Consider the following 23,525-nt stretch of genomic DNA (forward strand, 5'->3'; position numbering starts at 1 on the left):
TTAGAATGGCACAAATAAGAAGATAGTTATGAAAGACACCCTTAGATAACCCAAACTGGTCTCAGAGCAGTCTGATGAAGTCTGAAGGCCCTCATTTTGGGTTTGATTACCAGGGACAATGCATACTGACCAATGTATACCTTAATTGCTCAAATAAAAATGAGTCAAAGGGCAAAAATCACTTCCAGCTAAACACAAATGCACAGTAACCACACAAACATACTAGCATTCATTTAAAAAATATAACTTTTAATAAAGGCTACATCTCTTTATAATTACAATAATTAAAGTACCAAGTCGTCCTTAAAATGAAGCTCTATATAATGCATAATTTACATTTTAGTGAAACACAAACAAAATTGGGGGAGGAAAACACTGAAACGTAATGTCATGATTACAAGATAAGCATAAAAAAAATATTTTAAACATAAACCCCTCAGAAAAGCAAGGGAATATTCACACCCTGAAACAGGGCAGCACACAGCATGGTATCCATGTAGGCACAGGTAATATATAATATACTAGCGATGGCATGTTCTCATCCACGCATGCCAGTGCATTCCGAGATTTTGCCCTGGAGCTCTGCGGTTTTAAATCAGCTACACCAGGTCTTTCCATTCAGCATTTACAGAGGACATTAACCCCTTCCATGCACACCCTTTGATCTCCCAAACAGTGTTGAAATTAAGATTACCTTATTTATTTTAAATAGTATGACTTCCTATTACTTAGATTTGGAACTGGTTCCAGGACAAGGCTATTGGTTCCTGTGCAATGTCTGGACCTTAAACCAAAGGCACTAAAGATGCAACACATCATCAGCTATTGGCTGGGTAATAAAGGTTGAAATATCCACCCAATCAGCAGAGAGGTTTGGAGAGGCGTGCTGGTCTGAAGCACAGTTCGTTCTCATTGGCCAGAAGAGAAGATTCCAGGTATAGTCTGTTAAGGTCGCGTGACTCTAGACATCCATCCATGCATGTATAACATTGAAAATCTCCCAATCAAATAAGCAGCTTGTCCATAATCTGAACACAAGTATGAGGGGAATGACAGTTTAATAAATAGCAATAAAGTCTTTAACTTTTGAAGCATATTATAACTTTGTGTACATATGAGCCCCTCTGTATACACATGCACACGTTCTCGCATCCAAAACACGTATATAAATCTACAGTTATCACAAATGGTGGTCAGCAGCCCATGGTATGGTAACACACCAATGTTGGCATGTTGTAGTCCAAACAAACAAGTGGATGACTGCATCTTCATTGGTCACAACATCTCTCTTAGCGTTCCAAATCAAAGGAACAATTTCTCATGATGCATTGCTGGTTCAGATCCCTCTGTACTTCATTGGCTAGTATTCCTTCAATAGTTTGGTGAGTTTAAGCTTCATAAAATGTCCATGTTCCACTTGTTGACTTAGTCTTGAGTGCTGGGTAAGTCTGCTGTCATGTTCATTTAGTCCATTCTCTCCACTTTGCCGAGGATTTTGCCCTCATACATGGGCAGAACTGTGCAGTCATCCCAGACCTCCTCAAACACAGCACCGCACTCAAACTCATCACTGGCCTTTTTGAAGTAGTACCTGAAAGAGAGCACATGTACGGTCAACAAACTGTTGATGGCATTCATAAATGTACTGAATACACTATAGGTAAAATGGTATTCTGTTGTTCCAGGAAACAACAATTTTGTTTTCCAAGCCTATGAAATGCTTAAAGACCCCATGGAACTGTCACAGAGACACTTCACAATCCAATCCGAATATCCTGTTTCAATAGGAAATGCATCACATTATAAAGTAAAATGTTTCAAACACCATTTCATGTTGACTTCAAATACCTGCATCACATACTAGTGCTATACCATGTCGCACTCAGCTATATGGGGGACAAAGAGGTGCTTTAGCCCAAATTACTGGGTCTGTTAAACACTACCACCCATCCACCATCAGGCCTCTGGTGTCTAATTGGGAGCTCTGAGCAAATGAGGGGATCTTTCACAAGGGCTGACATTTTTGGGTGCCGCAGAGTCTACACTATGCTTTTTTCATTACCACATTGCGACGGGATGAGTCTGGCCTTAATCTTTGACCTTGGCGGATGACCTCTTTGCCTCATTTCTATCATTCGATTTGTCTTTTTCCTTCCACCTCTGATGCACTAATGATCTCCACCTCCTCCAGAAGGAAGAGAAAACAGTGGGAGGGGAGGGAGTGGTGAGGTCTGCCTCAGTAATTGGCTTTGTAATGGAAAATGCCCCCTCTTACTAACTTGCGCTGCGGTGCATGCTAGGTTTTTACAAGCAAACACCACCAAGACATAGAAACAGCACACATAAAACACATACAGGAATAACCATGACTCAAAACAACAACCGACAAGAACAAAGTTGCTTTTCTTCTTTCAATATGTCGGAAACAATCCATTGTTCTCCCACTGCCCGAACCCAACTTTATAAATGAGGGACAAACTCGAATACTGCGACATGGCACATAATTACATCCTTATTTCTGGAGAATAAGCTATATCCTCCTCCGCAAAATCTTCAAAAGGGAAGCATGGCTCTTATTTGTTTGAAAAAAAGAGAGAGGGAGAAGAAGAAAGAAAAAGAAGTCTTTCCATTGGAACATGTTTTATATGGCAAGATTTTCTCTTCACAACATCTGGCACCAATATTGTCTGGCAACTCTGGCAGTACTGTTCTTTGTTGAATTTCTGCCATGTTGAAATGACCCAACTACACACATTTTCTGTGATTAAAACCATCAGCTTTGAATTCTCTTTTCTTTGAAAATGCGCATGGTGAGAGAGGGGTCCCTAACATGAGGATTTTTTGACAATATTTATGTAAAATACAAAACAGCAAGCTATTTGATAAAATAAAGTAATCAATATGGACAACAATGCAACCACACAGGGCATTACAAATTGTGGTCAGGGGGCAGTTGAAAGCTATGACCGGCATAGTTACCAATTAAAAGTTACTCAACTGTTCTGGTGTGCTTAAAATGGGCTTTTATGTAGTCAACATGCACAGGGAAAACCACTGGCGGCCATCTAACAATGCCCCATTCAAATAAAAAGGCCAACACAAAGAGAGGCTTTGATATAAATGAGAAATAGTCATTAATAAAACTGATAGTCTTATGTAAACACACACACAAATGTATGAGAGCAACGTAGCTTGATACAATTGTTGAAAAATGTGTGCAAGTCTTTGTGCATCAAATGAAAGGCCTGAGCTTCAAAGAGCTTCTTATTAAATGTGCCTTAAGATGAAATCAATACCAGATGTGACCAAACGGCTACAGTTAAAATTCCCTCATTCTTTCTTTCTCTGCACCCACCCCTCTCTCTTTCCTGTCGTCTTAACTCCATACTTGCTGCTAATGTAAATAACTTATAGTAAACATCGCAGCCTTGCAGAGACCAACACAACCAGTATAAAAACACATTAAAAAAAATACCTTGGAAGAATATTTTGAATTGCAAATCTATTATATTCAAGTCTTCAGCACCCTTAATATAAACTTTCAAACAGAAATATACTCGTCAGAATTGAGAGCATACCTGTAGTTTCCTTTTTTCCGCAGTTGTTCCTTGAAGTGACCGAGTGTGAGGCTGTGTGTTTTCATCATCCGGCGGTACGGGATTTCCTCACCACAAAAGAAGTATGTGACCACTGTCTCAGAGCACAAACTACTGTGGGAACCTGACATCTTCTTGAGATCTTTCGGTCTGTAAAGACACAAACACACATGAGCACAAACGTAAAGATCATTACAGCAGAGGATAATATTAGCTAGGCCTTAAAGGCCACACTAGATGGCATGCACAACACACTGAAAATCTGTAATGACACAACAGGAAATATTAAGGGTGGGGCTTGTTTTTATCCATTAGGATTAGATTTGGTGGAAACATGTTAGGATGTTATTAGTGCTGTCTTCTTAACCATCACTATTACAATAACAGGTCATGTAATTGATGAAAAAACACATCGATTCACTAGAGAAGGCCTTTGTTCACCCCCTGTAGCCGTGTAAGACACTTTTCTTTTTAATGGATGGGCGCTTTTTATTTAAGTTCTTTTGGACTGATGCACTGCGACACCCGCTGAGTAGCATTAAACAGCTTGAAAGATCAAAGACAATGTTTAATATAACTCCGACTGGATTAGTCTGAAAGAAGAAAGTCATATATTCCTATGATGACTTGAGGGTGAGTAATTTATGGGCTAATTTTCATTTTTGGGTGAACTATCCTCTAATATATATGTCAAAAAAGAAGGAATAGTCTATAGTTGCCACAAATGCAGTGCTTTGAGTTTAACAAATGCTGTCAGAGATTAAGTGAGGAGACAAATGGTCAAGATTATCCACTGGCCCTTTTCTCCACTATGTAGTGCTACTTCAGAAAGCCAACCCAGTCTTAGAAATGAAAAAGAGTTTTGCCATCAGGTGGCCAATGCTCCACACTTCCAATACTGGCTAGGGCCAGAAATCAAGAGAGAGAACAACCAGGAGTTTCTCAAAGGAAGAAAAGGACTAATGGCTGCAAAGTGTGTCATTCATCAAGGAAAAGTGAATTAAAACATGCAGGAGGATGACTATCAGGAGTGATACATACTCATCCATATGAAGTGCTGAACTGCCATTCTGTACAGGCACTGGGTGACTCTTGTCTCTCTGAAGGCTTGATGTTGAATGCCTGTGAAGTGGAACCCATACGTCAATGCAGAAATCAATCGAGAGTTTTTAGCAAGGACTGGCAATCAGGGTCGTAAAGTCAGGAGTTGTTACCTCTGTTTAGAGGGTTTGGAAACTTCTTCTAGGCGTCTGCGGGCCTCTTCAAGCTGTGCTAGGGTGTTGGGAGGGGGTAGAGGTGGCATGGCAGGGTCCTGAACGAAGGGGTGTGAAGGCTGGTGGGCACGGAGATGCCCACTGCTTCCTCCACCTCCCCAGGTGTGTGTGCGTGTGGGTTCCAAACAGTGCGACTTCTTTACATTTTGAGTGCTGCAAGAACAGACGATTTGACCTTGTAAATACAATGTAAGCACAAACGCTCATAGGAATCAAGGTGGGCAACCACTGGTAGCGCAAAGGCACATGCACAAAAATTTTAAAAGAACGAAGATTACAACATAGAGATGACCACAGAGTTGCGAGACAGACCTGTGGGGCTTGTGCTTGGTCTGTCGGTCGCTCTCCAGGATCCATTGCCATACGTTTTGAGAGCGGTCTGTACTGTCAGCTGGCAGCTGAAGGAGACTGCTCTCCAACCCTTCTGTGTTCACCTCCTCTCCAGATTTACACAAACGCTTAGATAAAGAGCTGGAATGCCTAGCACCAGGAAAATGAAGAAAAAATGAAGTTGCATTTAAAAAACAAAACAAAAAAACAACAACCATCTATAGACCTCAGGATGCAACAATTAAAAAGCAATAAGGAACTAAAGAAGAACAACAACAACTACAAAAGAAAAACTTACCCAAAGGCCACTTCTGCAGGGCTGCCACACTGGTCTCTGCCCAGACTCCGGCTGCGGTTGTAGGGGGCAGAGCAGCATTCTGAAGCTCCATGGCACAGGCACTGCACCCGCTGGGTTGCCTCCGCCTCGATCTGCTCCTTGCTTTTGGGCCCAGCATGGTGATGGATGTAATGGTGATGGATGTGCTTGGTTGACTGTCTGGAGATCTTGGATGGCATGTATCCATTCACAGAGCCAGACTGCGACCTGGTCCCAGGACCTCCCCGAGGCAGGGGGCGCTGTTCAGGAGATCGGGAGCGTGGGGAATGCCTAAGCATTCCTGGAGACTGACAGCCAGGGGTCTTGAGAACTCGGGAAAGGTGCTCATCCAGGATGGCCTGGGGGTCCTCCTCAGAAGAGCCAGGAGGGAGCAAAGGTAGAGAGTGGGATGCACTGCTTCCAGACACCTCAGATTCATCCCTCTCCTCCTCCTGAACACACACAAGAATGCATTGTCACAAAGAGATTCTTGAAAATAGCTTGTTTACCAAAAATGTTCTGTGAATGTCTTGTATGTAAATGTATGTTTCTCTGAATTCTTCAATAGAGGAAGTAAAACTGACAAAGTGACAACATTTTCGGAGACTTCCAGCAATACCTCCTGAATCTGCTGAAGTCTTTCCTCTAGAGAGCTCATGGTTTCCTGTTCCCGCTTCAGACGCTCCAGTCTGGCTATCAGCTGTGCCGCAAAGGCTGCTGGCTCCACAGGAGTCATCTCCTTAGGTGGCCGCCGTGTCCTCTGCAGAACAAGAGAGAGATACAGATTAGCAAGAAGACCAGACAGGACAGGAGGGGGTGATTTCTACAGCAGCCCTCTCCACAAAAGTCTACTGCCCATACAACACACACACACACACACCACTGGCATGGGCCGCAGCCGGCATGAGCAGTTGGTCACGCTCTAAGGAGCCTCGGCTTGTTCCCTCTGTAGTGAAACCAAGCCATCAGCCCGGCCTGTGAAGTCAGGCAGCTTCAAAGAGCCCCCGTCAAATATCAAACGCTCACCAGGGGCGGCAGGGACACTGGCTTTACATCTAGCAATAAAAGTCACATATCTACAGGGGGAAAAAGGAGGGAGGCAAAGGAAAAAGGAAAGAGAGAGGGATTAAAAGAAGAGAAAGTAAGATGGCGAGATGTGTGCTGCCACTAGAGGAGTCAAGCGGTGGAAGATCAGAAGCACAGAGGTAATTTATCCCCCCCCCCAATGACAGCAGGCACCTTTGAGCTACAGTAGCCACATTATCTTCCTTCCCCATGTGTGCGTCTCACACAAGGATTTTCTATTGCTTTCTTATTATTTTTATTATTATTTTGTGCCCTGCCTTTCTTGATTTAGCTTCCTCTTTCCATCTCTTTGTAAAGATGATGAAGGGAGAGGCGAAAGAGAGAAGAAAGCAAAATGAGCTGCTGGTGAGACTTGCAGCAGCTCCAGGCCCCTGCTACCTAAAAGTAGCATCCTGGGACAGGCAGCCAGTCATTGCGAAATCAGAAGGGAAATATTACAAGCTAGACAAAAAGAGAGGGCGGGAGGGAAGAAGATAGAAAGAAAGAGAGAGAAGTCACAGAAAAGGGAAAGTCTTTCCAATATAGAATTTAAAATTGCTAAGAGTAAGAAAGGATAAGAAGGCATAGGACTTGCTTAACAAGTTGTCTTTCCAAACTCTCTCCAAACACTAACCAACAATCTCTCTTTTTTTACTTTGAGGGAGGCAGAGAGGAAACGAGGGAGAGGGGGATGCAGGGTGCTGCTGGAGGAATAAAAAGGGTGCAGCTCGGTTGGAAGTTGTCACTTCCCTTGAAGTCAGCCCCATTCATCTGCTGATCAAAGTGCTCTCAGAGAGAGACAGTTGATTTTGGTGCCCCGGGATAAAACAGACTTATTTAGTGCAGCATGGCAGTTTATTAAGAGTCATTATCCGAGAAAGAGCACAACAACACGAATGGTCCACAACTGTAAATGGGTAACGCTTTTTAATTGGGGAGTAATGTTGGAGTTGCTTGTGTGTAATTCAGAAGAATGGTGAGGACACTTACAGGGAACGGAGGTAGAGACACTTGGCCATTCATTCTCATGTTGCGCTGCATCTCTCGTTGTAATTGTTTTTTACTTCCCAGCTTGTACGGAGGGATGGCATCTCTGTCAGGACACACAGAGAACATTGAAGGTTATTTACTCCACAAACTCAAACACAATACTCAAGAAACATACTGCACATAGCATCCATAGACACTCAAATCCTGTAGTCATAGAGATAAACACATAGTGTGTCGTTGAAATAATGGTCAGAGAATGATGCACTCTCACCCTGTGCAAACTAAAAGCGCAAGCCCCATGACTTTCCTTTCAATATCATCCAAAACCCAAAGTTCTTCATCTTTCTCCATGTTAGCCGTAAGCATTCCAGAGTGCTGGTAACAGCAAGATCTTTCTCTGCTCTCTTGCCCAGCACAGACGCCATGGGGCTTGCTCGAACCCAAAGGGCAGCAGTGCAAATGCTGCCACTAATGTCAACGCACACTCAAGCTTGGCCACCGTTATGACATCCATATGATGTTACCAATTACAATAAAAGATGGCTTGTGTTTCCATAAACACTCCTAATCCATCTAATCCAAGGCAGAACGTTTGTAAACCTCCACCTATTCAATCTCACCCTTTCTTGCCTCTAAAGCCAGACATCTTTCTCATCCTCCACTTGGCTTTTTTTTTTTTAAAAGTCAGGCCAGTTTCCTTTGCTCTGTTCTGACTCTGAAGTGTATGACCTAGCCCAAATGCAGTTTCCAGCATGTCTTTGAAAGCTCACAGTCATGCGCATAAAGCCGTCGCTCCAATCTTCATTTGGCAAGCGCTCGGCAGTCAGCCTCTGATCTTGCGCACATCAAAAGGCTGGTTTGTAAGATAAGGTAATGTTTGAAGTCGGCGCAGCGGCATTCCCTAGCGTCCAAGTAAATCCATAAATAAGATATAAGCAAAATTTCCCCCACTTCTCCTCCCCTCCCTCACTCCCTCCCTCCCTTTATCTGGAATTCAGATTCTGATTTAGTGCCGTGCCTTTTAACTCAAATAAAAACACAGCTAATTCCAATCAAATCAGCCTCCAAATAAAGAACACAGAGACTGTTTTTCCCATTGCCTATGCTACTTCAAAGTGGCGCAAATAGTACAAAAAATAAAATAAGAAATGCAATGGCAAAATATGCGTAAAATCACTGGACAGGAGCATGCAGTTTTTTTTTTTTTTCAGAACAAGCAAAAGTTGATTAACTTTTGTTTGACTCACTAATGTAAAATGAATGTTGTAACCTTTGGTTACGGTTTTAACTAATAAAGAAATACTTCAAACTAAGATGATTTGAAGACAGGTCACTCAAAAAGCTGTTGCACATTTTGAAAAAAAATGCATGGTTGTGCCTATCAAAATATTAATCTTTGGTTCAATCAGCCCACTGTCCACATACACTCACTGTGTTTGGAGCTTTGGGGTGTCACAGGCTGGCTGTGCTTTATGGGAATCTCCTATTCACTTGTGCAAGTAATTTTCAAAGCAGCCAGCCACCCTCTTATCCCTCTAAGCTCCCGGGGCCTAACAATGATCCAAAACAGATTCAATCAACACACACATCCAGCATGCACTTTATTTCTCACTCTCTGCACTTAGCTATGCACTCGCACAATTGCCTCTGCCGCAAACACAGAGGGGGGAGGGCTGCTTTCAGCCAGAGGTGGGGTTGAATGGGTGGTGTACATGAGTGTCTGGGGGATGGGGTCCCAAACACCCTAATCCCAGGTGACCTGCTCTTGTGCTCCAGAAATGGCTAACCTCTCAAAGGCCTAGCTGACACCGGATCCCCCTCATTCCAGCCCCGGTGGGCTCATACCAAACCTCCATGTGAGTTGAGATTCCTTTAATTTACTGCCAAAGCACCTCAATGAGTGTCTTATAGTCCACATGGCGAGTTAACCCCCACCCCCTTTTTCCCAGGGACAATGGGGAAACCAATAAATAATGACTATGTCTTCAGTGACTAAGTTGTGCAAAGTCTAAAAAGAAAGCCATTGAAGATCAAAGCTTTATAAGGAAAGAGCATGGGCAAAAGAGGAGGACAAACTGGCCAGTGTAATTTCCTGTTGAGGAATTTGCAAACATTAGCTTCAATTAGCACATAGAGGAAGCACATTATCTGAGGGCTCTTCTCTTGGGTCCACTCCTTTTTCAAAGCTCATCCCCACAAGACCCCAGCAACGCATTAAAAACATCTCAAACACATTGAAAGATGTTAGTTTTGACCACAGATACAGTGAACTATTAATTTTTCAAGATATAATTTTTAGGCATCATCTATTCATTCCGATTCATTCCTACCTAGTGCCATCTAAGTAGGCAGTTTACTATGTAAAGAAACAGGAAAATATAGAAATATAGGGGGTACCAGAAAGATACTTACACACTACTGTCCGTCATGGACATCGAGTCATCTGTCAGGGCATCACTGGAGATCTCGCTGTCGTTGGCACTGGTGGCAGGGGCAAAACTATAACCGGATGCAACACGATAGGGGTTTCCAGGGTCGCTGCGTCTGTAGGACCTACAGGAACAACAAACAATTTTGGTTTTAGTTGAAAGAGTGGTACAGTGGTTAAATTTCAAGGCTGGTAACTGGAAGGTTGCTTGGTTGATTCATGAACTCACAATTGAGGCATTTGCAACACACAAGGTTACTCAAAGGGAACTGAACTTGGAAGGCCCAAACGTGTATCACTTTCTGAAATGTGTTCCGCTGCATTTTAAGCTTTGCCACAACTGAACTACAGCATGCAATAGCGTAAACTGACTCAATCACTCAGTTTTCTCTTTCAGGTAAACTAGTGGCATGGCAGAGCAACAGTTTGAAAAGGAACTTAGAAACAGTGGCAACTTCACTAACTTTTACCATCTCAAAGTTGACGCCTCCATTTAACAGGACAGACATCTGAAGGTAACTTGTTTGCCATCTTGACTACTGAGGTTTGTTACCACCACAGTAATGCAAGAAAGCATGTCAAGTATGAACAACGAGACCACACGTGTACTTGCCTAGACTGTGATTCTGTCCCTAACGATAAGATAAAAACATCAGCTAAATGATAAAATAAAAGAAAAATTGTTACAATATCATCCAAATTTTGAGAGCAAAAGGGGGGAAATATCACATTGCAAATTAAAAATGCTTCTAACATGGCTTCTCTTATGTTTGTGAAAAGGGTCCAAGCTATTTTTTACTAGGCTTTTTTCTTTTTGGTGGGGGAAGGAACTCAAGCTCAGTTTGTCTTTCTCTACTCTTCCCTTTCATCTCCCTCACCCCGCACCCCCAGCCCAGGGAGGGTTGATCAGGGGGAAAGTTAAGTGAGCAGCACATCTGTGTGAATTGCCAATGCCACTTCCCCTCAGTGGAGCATATCTGGGGCCTTTTGTCTGGGCCAGGCACCCTGTTCCTCACTTTACCTCCCCCTTCCAAACTTTCCCGTTTCATGTCATTCCTCCTCTTGTGCTCTTTCCTCTGGTAAGGGCACCTCCTCCACATACCCACCAAGGCCGCCCCTCCCTCCGATCTCTCTCTAGCTCTCCATACCCCTCTCTCCTGCTGTGACACATTCCTGCTTCACTGGAAGAGGAGGAGGAGGTAGAGAACCTGAGCCGGGCCGAAAGGGAGAGAGAGAGACAGAGAGAAAGAAAGAACATGAGAGAGCGGAAAGAAAGAAGAGAAGGAGGGGGGGGCTCCTCTTTATGAGAATGCCTACTGCCAGCAGCGCTGTGAGGGGAAACCCAGCAGGACTATAGCCTACGGCCCCAACTCAAACCTGACCTTTGGAAGCTCTCGCTCAGAGTCAGGTATTTAACACAGCTGGGTTCACATTCTTCCCTCGCTCACCCCCTCATTCATGCTTTCTTTCATGAGGTGCCTCGCCCCCCTCTGTCCTTCTTTTCCACTCGCTCAAAAAGTGTGCTTATTCTCCATCCGTCTGGGTTTTTTCCTAGATAAAAGTGCGAAGAGAGGCAGTTGAAATCAGAGGAGAATGGTGGTAAATAAGAAACGCTGGAGATGAAGGCCACGGTCTCTCTGACTCACAGAGGAACCGCTGCTGCGTGTTGTTTTGTGAATAACTCGATTCAGAAACACAGAATGGGAGAGAAATAAGTTCCACATGCTTCAGACGAACAAAACAGTGCCCCAAGAGAGAGGGAAAACAGACTGCTCAAGGAGCATTCTTCAAAAAGAAATCAGGGAATAAGATCAAAATAGAGACTTTGCTTGCACTCGTCTGGTTCTTAATCATCTCCTACATAAACAACCTGACAAAGATAAGCAGAGATTAAACATTCTGTCACCTTCTTCAAGATCACCCTCCCAATGGGCCATCTTTAAGACAGATAAACATTTGTCTGGCACCACACCTTGATGGGTCACCTCATTAACAACCTCAAGTTGTGTGACGGGTGCTAATTCATCAAACCAGATTTCCCCCAGTGTTTTGTTAAACCCCGACAATATACTTTTTTTGAACAACCAAACCAGCTCTTCAAGACATCTAAAGGTGTCAAACATTACAAAGTACAGTAACAGAGCTGGTCTAAACGCAGACTGTTTCAATTAAAATTAGCAATTTCTTAGCAAAAATAAGCAATTTGACGATGTACTTTGTTTTGTTAATAGCAAAGCAAAAACAATCAACTTTCATTTTTAAATCAGTGACATTTTTGATGTGTGCCACTTCTTTTATCAGTTTGACGGCTGAAACCAATTTTGCATTGTGAACTAGCCTTGATCCTCGAAGATGATCCTCTAACAGAGGAAGAATTTCAAAGCAGAGGAAACTGTGTGGAGCCAGCAGAGGGCCTGGTGCTAGACAATATTTACATGAAAGGAAGAGCTGCTCTATTGATGTTTTTTCCCTTCTCTCTCTCTCTGCGTAATGCAAGCCAGGTGAGAGCAAACGGCCCCAAACTTGGAAGAAAGGGCCTCTCATGTTTAATGCAAGAATTCAAGAGCAATAGCTACACGAATCGAAGTAATAGTACACCTGAAAACTCATTACTAATTTATTAATTTGTCATCCCTCTGATTAATTTATCCACAATGACTTGCTTCACATACACAAAAAGAATTATTCTGGAGTAACCTTAGATTAATGTCTTGCTCAAGGACAGAAACAATGATATCCTAAAGTTCAATCATTTTTTTGTGATGCTTCAACCTACAACTTTCCAGCTACCACAATAGATCTTCAAACACTAGGCTACAACCCATAGGGTGTCTGATACATGAAACAGTATGAAGCATGCAGCAGTAGGAACTTTGTTAATTTATGGTGGCAGCATAGAGTAGGTAAGTAAGTAAAAAAGAATTGTTGGGATGTCTCACCTGTAGCCTTTCTCCAATGCTTCCACTGCACGAAGGGATGGAGGTGACCGTAACGCTTTGGCAGACAGTCCTACTACAGTGGCCAAAGCTTTGGCTTTAAAGTCATTACAACTCCATTCTTCCTCTTCATTTAAAGTCGGCAAGTATCCACATACCAGCTTTAGACCACCTAGTCCATTAGGATTCATATGACTGGCATTCTCGCACCCGGTTCTGACATACTCAAGGTATATGTCTGAGGTCAAGAACATCTGATAGGCATTCTCCTCCATAGCAGTCTGGATCTCCATTTGAGCCTGATCAAACATTGCAGAGTCAATCTGCTGACGCTTAATATTATCCCTAATAAAGGTCTTAGTAGCAGGTTTAAGCTGCTTGGCCACAATGCTGTTGTTCTCAATATATCGCTTGTAAATGGCTTTGGCAACTCTGTGTGTTTTGGTATCCTTGAGGTCCATTTGCCTGAAACCATTGCAAGCAAACCAGAAATCTAAAGTGTCCTCGCATTTCTCACGTTCAAGATATGCCCGGAAAAGTTGAGCACCGTCCTGGTCCCCAAGAAGGAAATGCAAAGATTTGGTCCACCGGGCAAGAGGGGAGTCCGGAGATGCACTGCCCTCAGGTTCCCCAAGTCCATCGTCATTCCTCCTTGCTGTGGAACAGCGAGGATCAGCCATAATGGTTTTCACAGGATCCTTCAGTCTCATCATGGCCAGTTTGCTGGGATGGTGGCATGTCGTCTCACCCTCTTCCCCTGGGACCGGTGGACGTGGGTCATCTTCTCTGAAGCTACTGACCATAGGATCTGTAAGTGTCCTATTCATGGCTCTTGCAGCTCCAGCAGCAAAGCCTTCAGTGTGTAGCTCAGCTATAATCTCCTCTCTCTCTTAAATCAGCAGGGGAGCTTCTCTCTGAAACACAAAGTATTGATCTCATCAAAACCAGATCCGCCCCAAAACTTCAAAAGAGTCTCTTCAGACACGTATAGCTCTACATTGTGCGCGCTTGCTGTGTACAATCGGCTTTGTCGAAGCTACCCTGGCACTATTTGAGTTTTAAAACTTTTTTTTAATAAGATAAATAAGAAAAAACATTTTCGGAGCTGATTATTTATTACATCTTCCTCATTCAACCCCAGTTTGAATCACCTCTTAGCGATGTAATAAGGGCAGGAAAAAATATCACATTAACGAAAACGGAGCTTATCCGTTCAAATGTGCGATTTTGATCGTAAGTGAATCTTTAACAACATAATTAAAACGTTCAAACATGGCATTCTAAGTTGTATTTTTAATAAATAAATAAAAATAAAAATCAGTCAACTAAACTTCAAGTTTAAAAAGAAGAAAACATACTAAGAATGCGAATTTAAAACGGCAACATAAGCGAAAACAATATCGCTTTACTGTTTGCAATGTTTAATTATGCGCATAAATGTCGCGTAAAACTCGACTTCTGACGATGAAATCGAAAAGCAATGAAACGCACAATAATGTAAGCCCATTTCATCAACAGCATGCTTGCTTACAGTAAATCTGTAAAGTATAGACTTAACATTACAACATCAATAGTTCATTGACAACTCTTAATAGTGCAAGTAACTGCTTCACGTACATTAAAACTACACACATTTATAATACTAAAAATAATTATAATATAGTACAAAACTACACTTCTGATGACCTAAATGATCCCACATGCATCATTAAAGATACAACGGCATTGTAACATATAGAAGTCTAAAACACACATTAAGGCACGTCTTTAAACTATTCGTTCAGTTTTGAAAAATAAAACAACATATTAAACTCGTCCCTTACGGGTATAAAGAGTGATCGAATTCAATCCATGAGAAATATGACAAAACATGCTGCATTCAACTTCAAACCCCTCAAGAAAAACAAAAGTACGAGATCACAGGGGGTTGAAGTCCCATAAACAATATTATGAATATTGTTTAAACACAGCCGATCTAACCTCAAAACAACACAATCAAAAAACATACCGAAAACACGCGTTTTAATGTAACGTCTACCAGATATACTGCATTTCACAGCGACACATGACTTCAAAGTCGGTAAACAGCACATCAAAGCAATAGCATGGGGCCAGCGCTGGGAGAACACACACACACACACACACACACTGCTCTAACTCACCATCCATCCATGAATTCGCTCCCCAAAATCCCAGTTTTCCAACAAAAGAACAAATATATTCCACTATATATCCAATTGCACGCAGTCCTCCTGTCCTCTGATGTTGTTTAGTGTCAAATGGAGATTTTAGGTTTTAAACGTAAACTTCCTCCGCTGAAGAGCACACTAGATCCCTGTATAGTGTGTTTGAATGTGCTCTGGTCTCTTATTCCAGTGTGGACTGAGCTCAGGGTTTAAGAGCGGACATCAAAGAGCGCAGCCGACCGCACGGTCCCGACAGATACATACAAAAGAATTTCTCTCATTCCCGCTTTAAAACAACATACATCACTCCAGAATGGTATAAACCCATATATTTCTTATTTTATAAGCCCAACCGATGCCTCTATCCCTAATACTCTCAATGAGTTGCTGTAAAGTGCCCATTCACTAAAGTCCGCCAGGGAAAAGTTTCAACTAAGGCGCAAGGACCTTATCAAAGCAGAGAGATCTTGAGCCGACTCCCCTCGAGCTGTGGAGCGTCAGGAGTAAGTGATCTGCAGCGCCGCGATCCTGCTGTTGCTACAGAAACTTTAAAGACACAGGCCGCTTTTTCCTCTGAGGACTCACAGTTAACCCCTTCATTGCTGTTTTCATAGTTAACCCATTCGTTTCTGCGTTTACACATAATAGAATTGTAAAATTTGCAATCCAAAAGCCTGTTGTTGGAGAATTAGCCTTTTTGAGCAATGTGCTCCCTCTGGATTTTCCTTTGGGTTTTTAAAATAGCAGTTTTCGATTTAAGAGTAAAATAATGTCAGTGGTTAACACTTTCTACATCATAAAATAGTCACACCTCAAATGTGCATTGATGCTGCTTTATATATATATATATATATATATATATATATATATATATATATATATATATATATATATATATATATATATATATATATATATATATATTCATTATATAACAAGTAGTTAATATTTCAGCTGTTATGAATTGAAGCTGAAATGGTCTCTTCATGTACAAAGTATCTTTTAAGCACATACATTAATTTACAAATTAAATTAAATCTAAAATCCACTATTCTGAAACCCATTCAAAACTCCTGAGAGAATACATGGTGAAATACAATTCTGTGTTGGCCTACAGTTTGGCATTGTGACCGAACAGCACAGTACAAACAATTCTGTTCAAAAGTGTTTTGTTGCTGATGAATTAAGGACTAGAAGCTAGGATGGAATAGTTCACTCAGAAATAAAAATGTTATCATCATTTTATCAGCCATTTTCATGTTGCTCCACTCTAGTCCACTTTCTACAGTGGAAAGCAATGAGAATCTCTGACCAGCTTTTTTCTAGATGCGAGTAATGATGACAAATATTTTATTTTCAGGTAAACTATTCCTTTAATTAAATGTCTTTACTGATATTTTATGACAGTCAAATAGAAAAAAAAGTATATTGTAGACATTTACATTGACGATTAAAGGACTAGTTAACCTAAAATAAAAATTCTGTAATTTACTCACCCTATGTCACTCCAAAATATATAATATCTTCTGTATAATGTTTTCTTTCTTCTGTATAACAAAAAGGAAGATATTTAGAAAAATGTCTCAGTGTTGACAATGGGGTTCAGTATTCTTCAAAATATCTTCTTTTGTGTTTTGTTGAGCAGAGCAGTGCATACAGGTTTTGAACAACATGAGGGTGAGTAAACGATTGTAAACTTTTCGTTTTTGGGTGAACTACCGCTTTAAGACATGATGAGGTTACCACAAAAGTTCAAAGTCGGTTACTTTACAGTAGCAGTATACTGTAGTCAAAAATCTTTCTCAACTAAAAAAGTGAAACTACCAGAAAAGCTTGTCCTGCATTTTGAACTAGTGAGGGAGGACGTTCCACTGATTTCACTCTTGATACTTCAAAGGCTTGAGCGCTTCCTTTGATGTTCTACATTCACTTTAAGGAGCAGGATATTATAAAATACATGCATTAGTGCTAAATGAGATGAATTTAAAGAGCAGATCTGAGGCTTTGTATACATTGCTGTCATACCATGGTAAGCAGAACATAAAGTACATTTTAGAAAATAATCTTTAAGACACATTTTTAGAACGACAGATTTTCAACACAGCTTTACTTTACTTGCCTCTTTCTTCAGAGGGAGTAGGAAGTCATTGTCCAGACATAATCATCAAGAATGTACCATTTACAGACTCATAGAGATTCATACGTATCATTGTTCAACACTGCAAACTAGCCTGATATGCAATTGATCCATTAAACCTGTTTAATAACTAATAATTAGAAAGAAAGAAAAAGTTATTAAATTCATATCTCAAAAGGAAACACCAGTATTAGATTTTTAGTGGAACCTGTGCACACTTTATAAGTACCTTATAAAGTTCACGGCCAATGAACAAAGTCAGTTTTTTATTCCCGTTTGGTAATTGCTGAGAATTCATTTTGGAGCGGCTAAAGTGAATGCGTCTGAGAGCGTCTGCTGCTCCGTGATGAACGCTGTGATCTGTAACTGCTCTCAATGACTGTATTGTCTGCCTGCTCTTTCAGCTCAGGGCTAAACTCTCAGCAGTTTGCTTTGAAGTGATTATCCCTTTATCACAAGCCAGAGCAAAGACTTTAGGGAGAACAATGGAAAATGAAAGCAAGTAGGAGGCTTATGGCAATCATCACAGACGTCCACCAGGAGTGAAGTGTGAATGTCCACTTTGTGAATGTCTGATGTGAGTGTGTGCAGGGGTCGGGGGGAGAAGGAAGGCATAGACACAGGGAGGCAACAGAAAATGAAGCAGATCATGATTTGCATGGCATACACAGAGCAATGACCAAGCTTTTGGAGGAAATTATGGCTTAGGCAAATAAAGAAGATCAGTCTGAGACAAAATCATTAAAGGCACAGTGCATCGAAAAAATTAAAGTTCTGTCATCCTTTTCTCATCCCACCTCTTTCCAAACCCATGTGACTTTCACAAAAGGATATATTAAGCAGAATTTCCAAGCAGCTCTTCTCCAAACAATGAAAACATAAAGTGACCAGTCTCTAAAAAGTGCTATAAAATATCTTAATAGCACAATAACAGTAACAATAATACATTATAATATATAATAATTAGAATACAACTTGTGCAGTGTACTTGTACAAAAGAAATCACAATTCTGCAATATCTGCATATTCAAATCTATTTAAGTTTTGTGGCCAGTGTTGGGGTTAATGCATTATGATACTCATTAAGTAATGTGAGTTACAGATTACTTTTCTCAAGTAACTAGTAAAGTAATGCATTACTTTTTAATTTATAAGAAAATATCTGAGATACTTAAAAAAAAAAAAGTAACGCCAGTTACTTTATTTTATTATTTATTGACTGACAGAGCATGCATTTATTCATCTAGTTTGCACAAAAACAGATTCAGTATTCCTCAAAATTAATCAAAACATTGAAATGCAAACTCAGAATATGATGCAAACCTGCAGTAATTAACACAAATATTCTTTATGTATTCGATTACATTTTATTAACCAATATCTTTGAGCTGACCTTAGATGATCCAATTCAACCATACTAATGAGCAAAAATGACTACAGACAAACATAACACTTGTGATCCATTTTTTTTAATTGCTAAAGAGTGTTGAACTTTCTTCTCCTGCATCCTCTACTCTAAGATGTGAATTTCCATTTCCATCAGCCTGAGTCTTATTCATTTCACTTTTGGTGTGAAAGTGCTTTTACATTTGCAGAAAATATAACTTTTTTATATTAAAAACAAACAAGCAAGCCCAGCTAAGATAAGAAAAAGTAACACAAAAGTAACATAACACATTGGTTTCCATAAAAAGTAACTAACATAATTAGTAACTTTTTAAAGGAGTAATTCAGTATTGTAGTAACTTTCCCTAACACTGGTTGTGGCAAAACATGATAACTTTTAGTCAAAACTGATACGGCTGAAATCAGATCCCTGAGCCAATATCTGACGTATTTTGCTAAGCTATGTTCAGATAAATGGAGTGTGAAAATTGATATGAAATGAATTAAATCAAAAAATGTTTACTATGTTTTTCATTAGTAGGTCGGCATTGTTTGTATGACTTCAGAAGATTGTTTGAGACGTTGTTGTATGGACAAGAACACATGGGTTAATCCTGCTGAACTTCTATTTTTGTGTTCCACAGAAGAAAGAACTTCATAATGGTTTAGTAAAATGAGTAAATAATGACTGGATTTTTATATATGGGTGAACTCTTTAAGTGTGCATGGGTCAAAAGAAGGGATGACTGGACCCAAAAAGAGAAAGAACTGTAAGGGGCCATTTAAACAACGTTTTCAGCCTTAAACTGGAAACTTTTTATGAGTTTTGCCTGTTCATTTACACGACAACGGCATTTTGGGGACTAAAAAATGCATATTTTTGAAAACAGGTTTCAAAGTGCAAGTTTTTGAAAACTCCACCTTTATCGATTCCATGTAAACACCCAAAACGTGAATCTTTAAAAACGGTGACGTCATGCGCTTGAGTAGTAAGTGTTATGTATGTAGACTTGCACAGTACATGTCGATTTTAAAGGCAAGCGCGAACAAACATACACAACAATGGTGGAGTACATGGTACTGTTGTTGCTGCTCAAGAGTTTGCTAACGCTTCTTCAGCAAAGTGTGGATTTACTTCACCAATATTACAACCAACAGCAGAGACACATCATATACAACATATAATCGTCACTTCCCTACAGGTACTGTTTACTAACAAGGTGACAGCGCCAACTACTGGCCTGGCATACATAATACAGCGTTTTCGCGGATATGTGTACATGCAAATCGTTTTGAAAACATTGTCATGTATATGTGACATTTTTAAAAACGCAAGGGAAAAACTTTTCAGTTTATGACTACACCGTTGTCATGTAAACATAGCTTTATTGTAAGTCCAGTAAAGGCAGTCAGCAGAATCAGATGGCATGCAAAGTATGCCATTAAGATGGACTTTGAAGTTAGACATGGTGTCTTACACCCCTCCAGGTGAAGAGAGCAACAATTCAGCTGCTTGTTATGGGCTTTTAAGAGGATCTTGTTAGAAATGGGAGATTTGAAGAAAATAAACTTGAATTTCGTTCTGGAATGGCCTTTGAGGTGATAGAAGCAGTGGGACGCTGTCAGGAATATGGTAGCTATTTGAAGCTGGTTTAGTCTTCTGCCAGGGGGGTTACTTAAGGTTATTTATCGGCATTTTTTGTTTTGTTTTAATCCCATTTTGCGCATGACTTTAAAGTCAAACAATACATAGAAACAATGTCTGATGTTCTCTCTAATCCCTTTTTGGCCATGAAAGGGAGCACATCTGTAGAAATGATTTTCATTTCCTTTGCCAACAGTGGGGAGAGCAGATGAAGACATCCTAAAGGTTCATCCTCATCCTCTTTATTTCTTAATATTTCTAGGAGGAGAGGCAGGGTTATGGCCACAGTCAAGATCATTTGGTTTTGGCTGCTGCTACTGGTCTGACGTCACTCAATCAATCTTTACAGATATACAGACAAACAAAAGGACAAGCATTCACACAATGACAGATAAACCTGCACCACCAAAAGAGAAAGCTGAGAGTTCACTCATAATGAAATAAAAGTAGTGACAGATCTTTTCTTCCATACTGTGATCTGAGTGTAACAGACTGCCGAAAGAGACTTGATCTATGCTATACATTGGGTGTTGATTGGATGTTGACATGTGAGGGAACGGAGGGAGATAATTGTGAGCTTGCAGGGGCAGGTTTATGTGGAGTAAATGCTTGGAAAAATTTTGTGTACATCACTAGAGAAAAATCTGTTGTTTTCACAGGAAGATCCAGTAATGACATTTGAATTAAAAAGTAAAAAAATAAACATACTCATAGATGAATCTTCTGAAATAAGACCTATAAAATGCATTTAGAAAATAGATAGGGTAAATTTTTAATTTAATGCCAACATTGAGCTACATTCACAGTGGTCTTTGATTCCAGAAAGTTGCCGTCAAATCGCTGGAGAGCTTTTTATGTCATTGCAAAATACATTGCAGGTATCAGACCCTAAAATCGATGCTTGTCAACATTAGTCGCCTAAACCCCAACTTGCTTTTTGCCGCCTCTCATTGGACATTTTATTTTGAAAGTGTCACAAAATGTGTAAGAAGCAATATAATATCAATTTGCAGAAATGTTGTCACAGGAATGTTTTCCCAATATTTTGTGTCACATCAGTGTTTGGGAATGAAAGCACAGGACACAGAAATCTAGCTGTGTGAACAAGATCCTGTCCTTAATCAGGACGGTCAGAAAACGGCCATTAGACTGAAATTGTCAATCAATCGGGAGCACTCTGTCCAACAAATTAAGCATCAGGCTTGTGTCCTGCCACAAGTTGTTCCTGTTGCTTAGCATACTGCTAGCTTACCTTGATAAAGTTTGATCACTGATAAATGTGTCCCTTGAATGTGCTGTAAGTTGCTTTAAGCCTTTGCCAAATGAATGTCAATTTTGTTATAAGTATATTGTTAGTTTGTCCATAATCTGTCTGAAATGGAGCATATACACAGTGGCCCAAAAAGTGCTTGGACATTTAAATGACACATTAAATGGTTTGAATGTCATTTCATGAGATTATCAAGGCAGCACAAATCTGCAAATGAGTGCTACTGGACTTTTGTATTTGTATTTTTTGCGTCTTTTAATGGTATTTGGTGATATTTAGTGGATGCATGATCACTATTGCTTGTCAAAATATCCAATTTGTCTTGATTTTGAACAGTACTTCTGTTTTTTATCATTCTATGAATTATATGAACCAGCTACATGATGTGTTTTTTTGCCTCAGCATTATTAAACAGTAATGTTAAATTTTTTTATATATCGCTCCTACTGACAACAGCAGACAGACACACATTCACAGCAGCTTTAACATAAGTGTTATGACTGCCAGACTGAGCACAGTTCTCTGTGTCACAATGCAACACATCAATATTAATGATGGGAAACATACAACTATGAACTCGCCTGGCCCTACACAAATAGAGCGGAAAAAATGAAACCTGTCCTGTGTACATGGAACACTAACTAGTCTGGCAGAAAATCCATGAGAGACAAAGGAATAGAAAAGATTGTCACACACATTTACTCTCAGACTGTGTCATAGTCAGATTGCAATGGCAGGTTGCCTTAATACCACACTCCAAAAACTTGACGTATCCCTGCACACTGTGATAATGACAAAATGTAATGCTGGTGTTGAAAGTAACATATAAGCAAACGACAAAACACTGAATAAAAGAGGTAGGATATAACATGGCATGTGATGGCTTATGAAGCTGCCTCAGTACATGTGGGGGCAGAGAGTTTGTTTAAATGCAGCTGTGGATATGCCTGTGCAATCATTAAATCACATCGTTATCCTGGGACAAACTAAAGACATCTCTGTCTGCATTCACCTGCTCTGGAAGGTCTTCTGCACTTAGGGTCTATAGATCATGGGAGTGGCAGAATATAATTGTGACCCTGGACCACAACACCAGTCTTAAGTCACTGGGGTATATTTGTAGCAATAGCCAAAAATACATTGTATGGGTCAAAAGATCACAGTCATGGACTCCTATTCTCCTGTTCCTTTTGAGTTTTCCTTATTTGGACATTTTCCTTTTCTTGTTTAGTTAATTGATTACTCCCCACCTGTTTCTGTTCTCCTGATTACTTCCTTTGTGTCTATAAGCCCGGACTGTTTAGTTCTAGTTTTGTCAGTCCTTAAAGTAATTTAGCGTAAAGTTGAGTTTTGTATGTGTTTGTTTTTCACCATTATCATCATTAAAACCTCCATCTTTGGATTTGTCTTGCACCCTTCATCTAAAGATACACACTTGTTACACAAAATGATAGATTTTTTTTATGCCAAAACTCATTAGGACATTAAGTAAAGATTATGTTCCATTAAAATATTTTGTAAATTTCCTACTGTAAGTATATTTAAGCTTAATTTTTGATCAGTAGTATACATTGCTAAGAACTCCATTTAGACAACTTTAAAGGTGATTTTTTTTTTTCTAATTTTTTTTTATTTTATTTTTTTTGCACCCTTAGATTCCAGATATTCAAATATCTCGACCAAATATTGTCCTATCCTAACAAACCATACATCAATGGAAAGCTTATTTATTCAGCCTTCAGATTATATATAAATCTCAATTTCGAAAAATTGACCTTTATTTTGCGGTCCAGGGTCACAATTTTTGAGTTCTCCTTTGTGTGTTGGTATGAGACTAATGTAATAGAATAACCGTTAGAGTGTAGTGGTGGAAGGTTTTTTTTTTTTTTTATGGTAACTCTGTATTGTATGTACAAAGTCACACTTAATTTTAAGGTCCAATTCTCACTATTAACTAGCTACTAAC

The 23,525-nt window shown here is 40.1% G+C and overlaps 2 protein-coding genes across 4 annotated transcripts in view; both read right to left on the reverse strand.

Annotated features, from left to right (window-relative positions):
• Positions 1-228: 228 nt before the first annotated feature.
• Positions 229-13,762, reverse strand: LOC109075479 (axin-2). The gene is made up of 10 exons (XM_042731048.1): positions 12,939-13,762; positions 9,984-10,124; positions 7,572-7,674; positions 6,136-6,276; positions 5,499-5,968; positions 5,183-5,350; positions 4,811-5,023; positions 4,638-4,718; positions 3,579-3,746; positions 229-1,591 (listed from the first exon to the last, which is right to left on the reverse strand). Exons 1-10 carry the CDS (start codon positions 13,760-13,762, stop codon positions 1,465-1,467), a joined length of 2,436 nt encoding a protein of 811 aa, XP_042586982.1. The 3' UTR covers positions 229-1,464.
• The window catches only part of LOC109053865 (centrosomal protein of 112 kDa-like), a 178,200-nt gene continuing 168,394 nt past the window's right edge, over positions 13,720-23,525 (reverse strand). For all 3 annotated transcript variants that reach the window (XM_042731031.1, XM_042731025.1, XM_042730999.1), the window contains one exon: positions 13,720-13,849. In XM_042731031.1, coding sequence (XP_042586965.1) covers positions 13,831-13,849 — 19 coding nt within the window. In that variant the 3' untranslated portion in view covers positions 13,720-13,830. The remainder of the gene's footprint in view (positions 13,850-23,525) is intronic.

The sequence above is a fragment of the Cyprinus carpio genome, chromosome A3 (genome assembly GCF_018340385.1).
Source record: "Cyprinus carpio isolate SPL01 chromosome A3, ASM1834038v1, whole genome shotgun sequence".
NCBI classification, from domain to species: domain Eukaryota; kingdom Metazoa; phylum Chordata; class Actinopteri; order Cypriniformes; family Cyprinidae; genus Cyprinus; species Cyprinus carpio.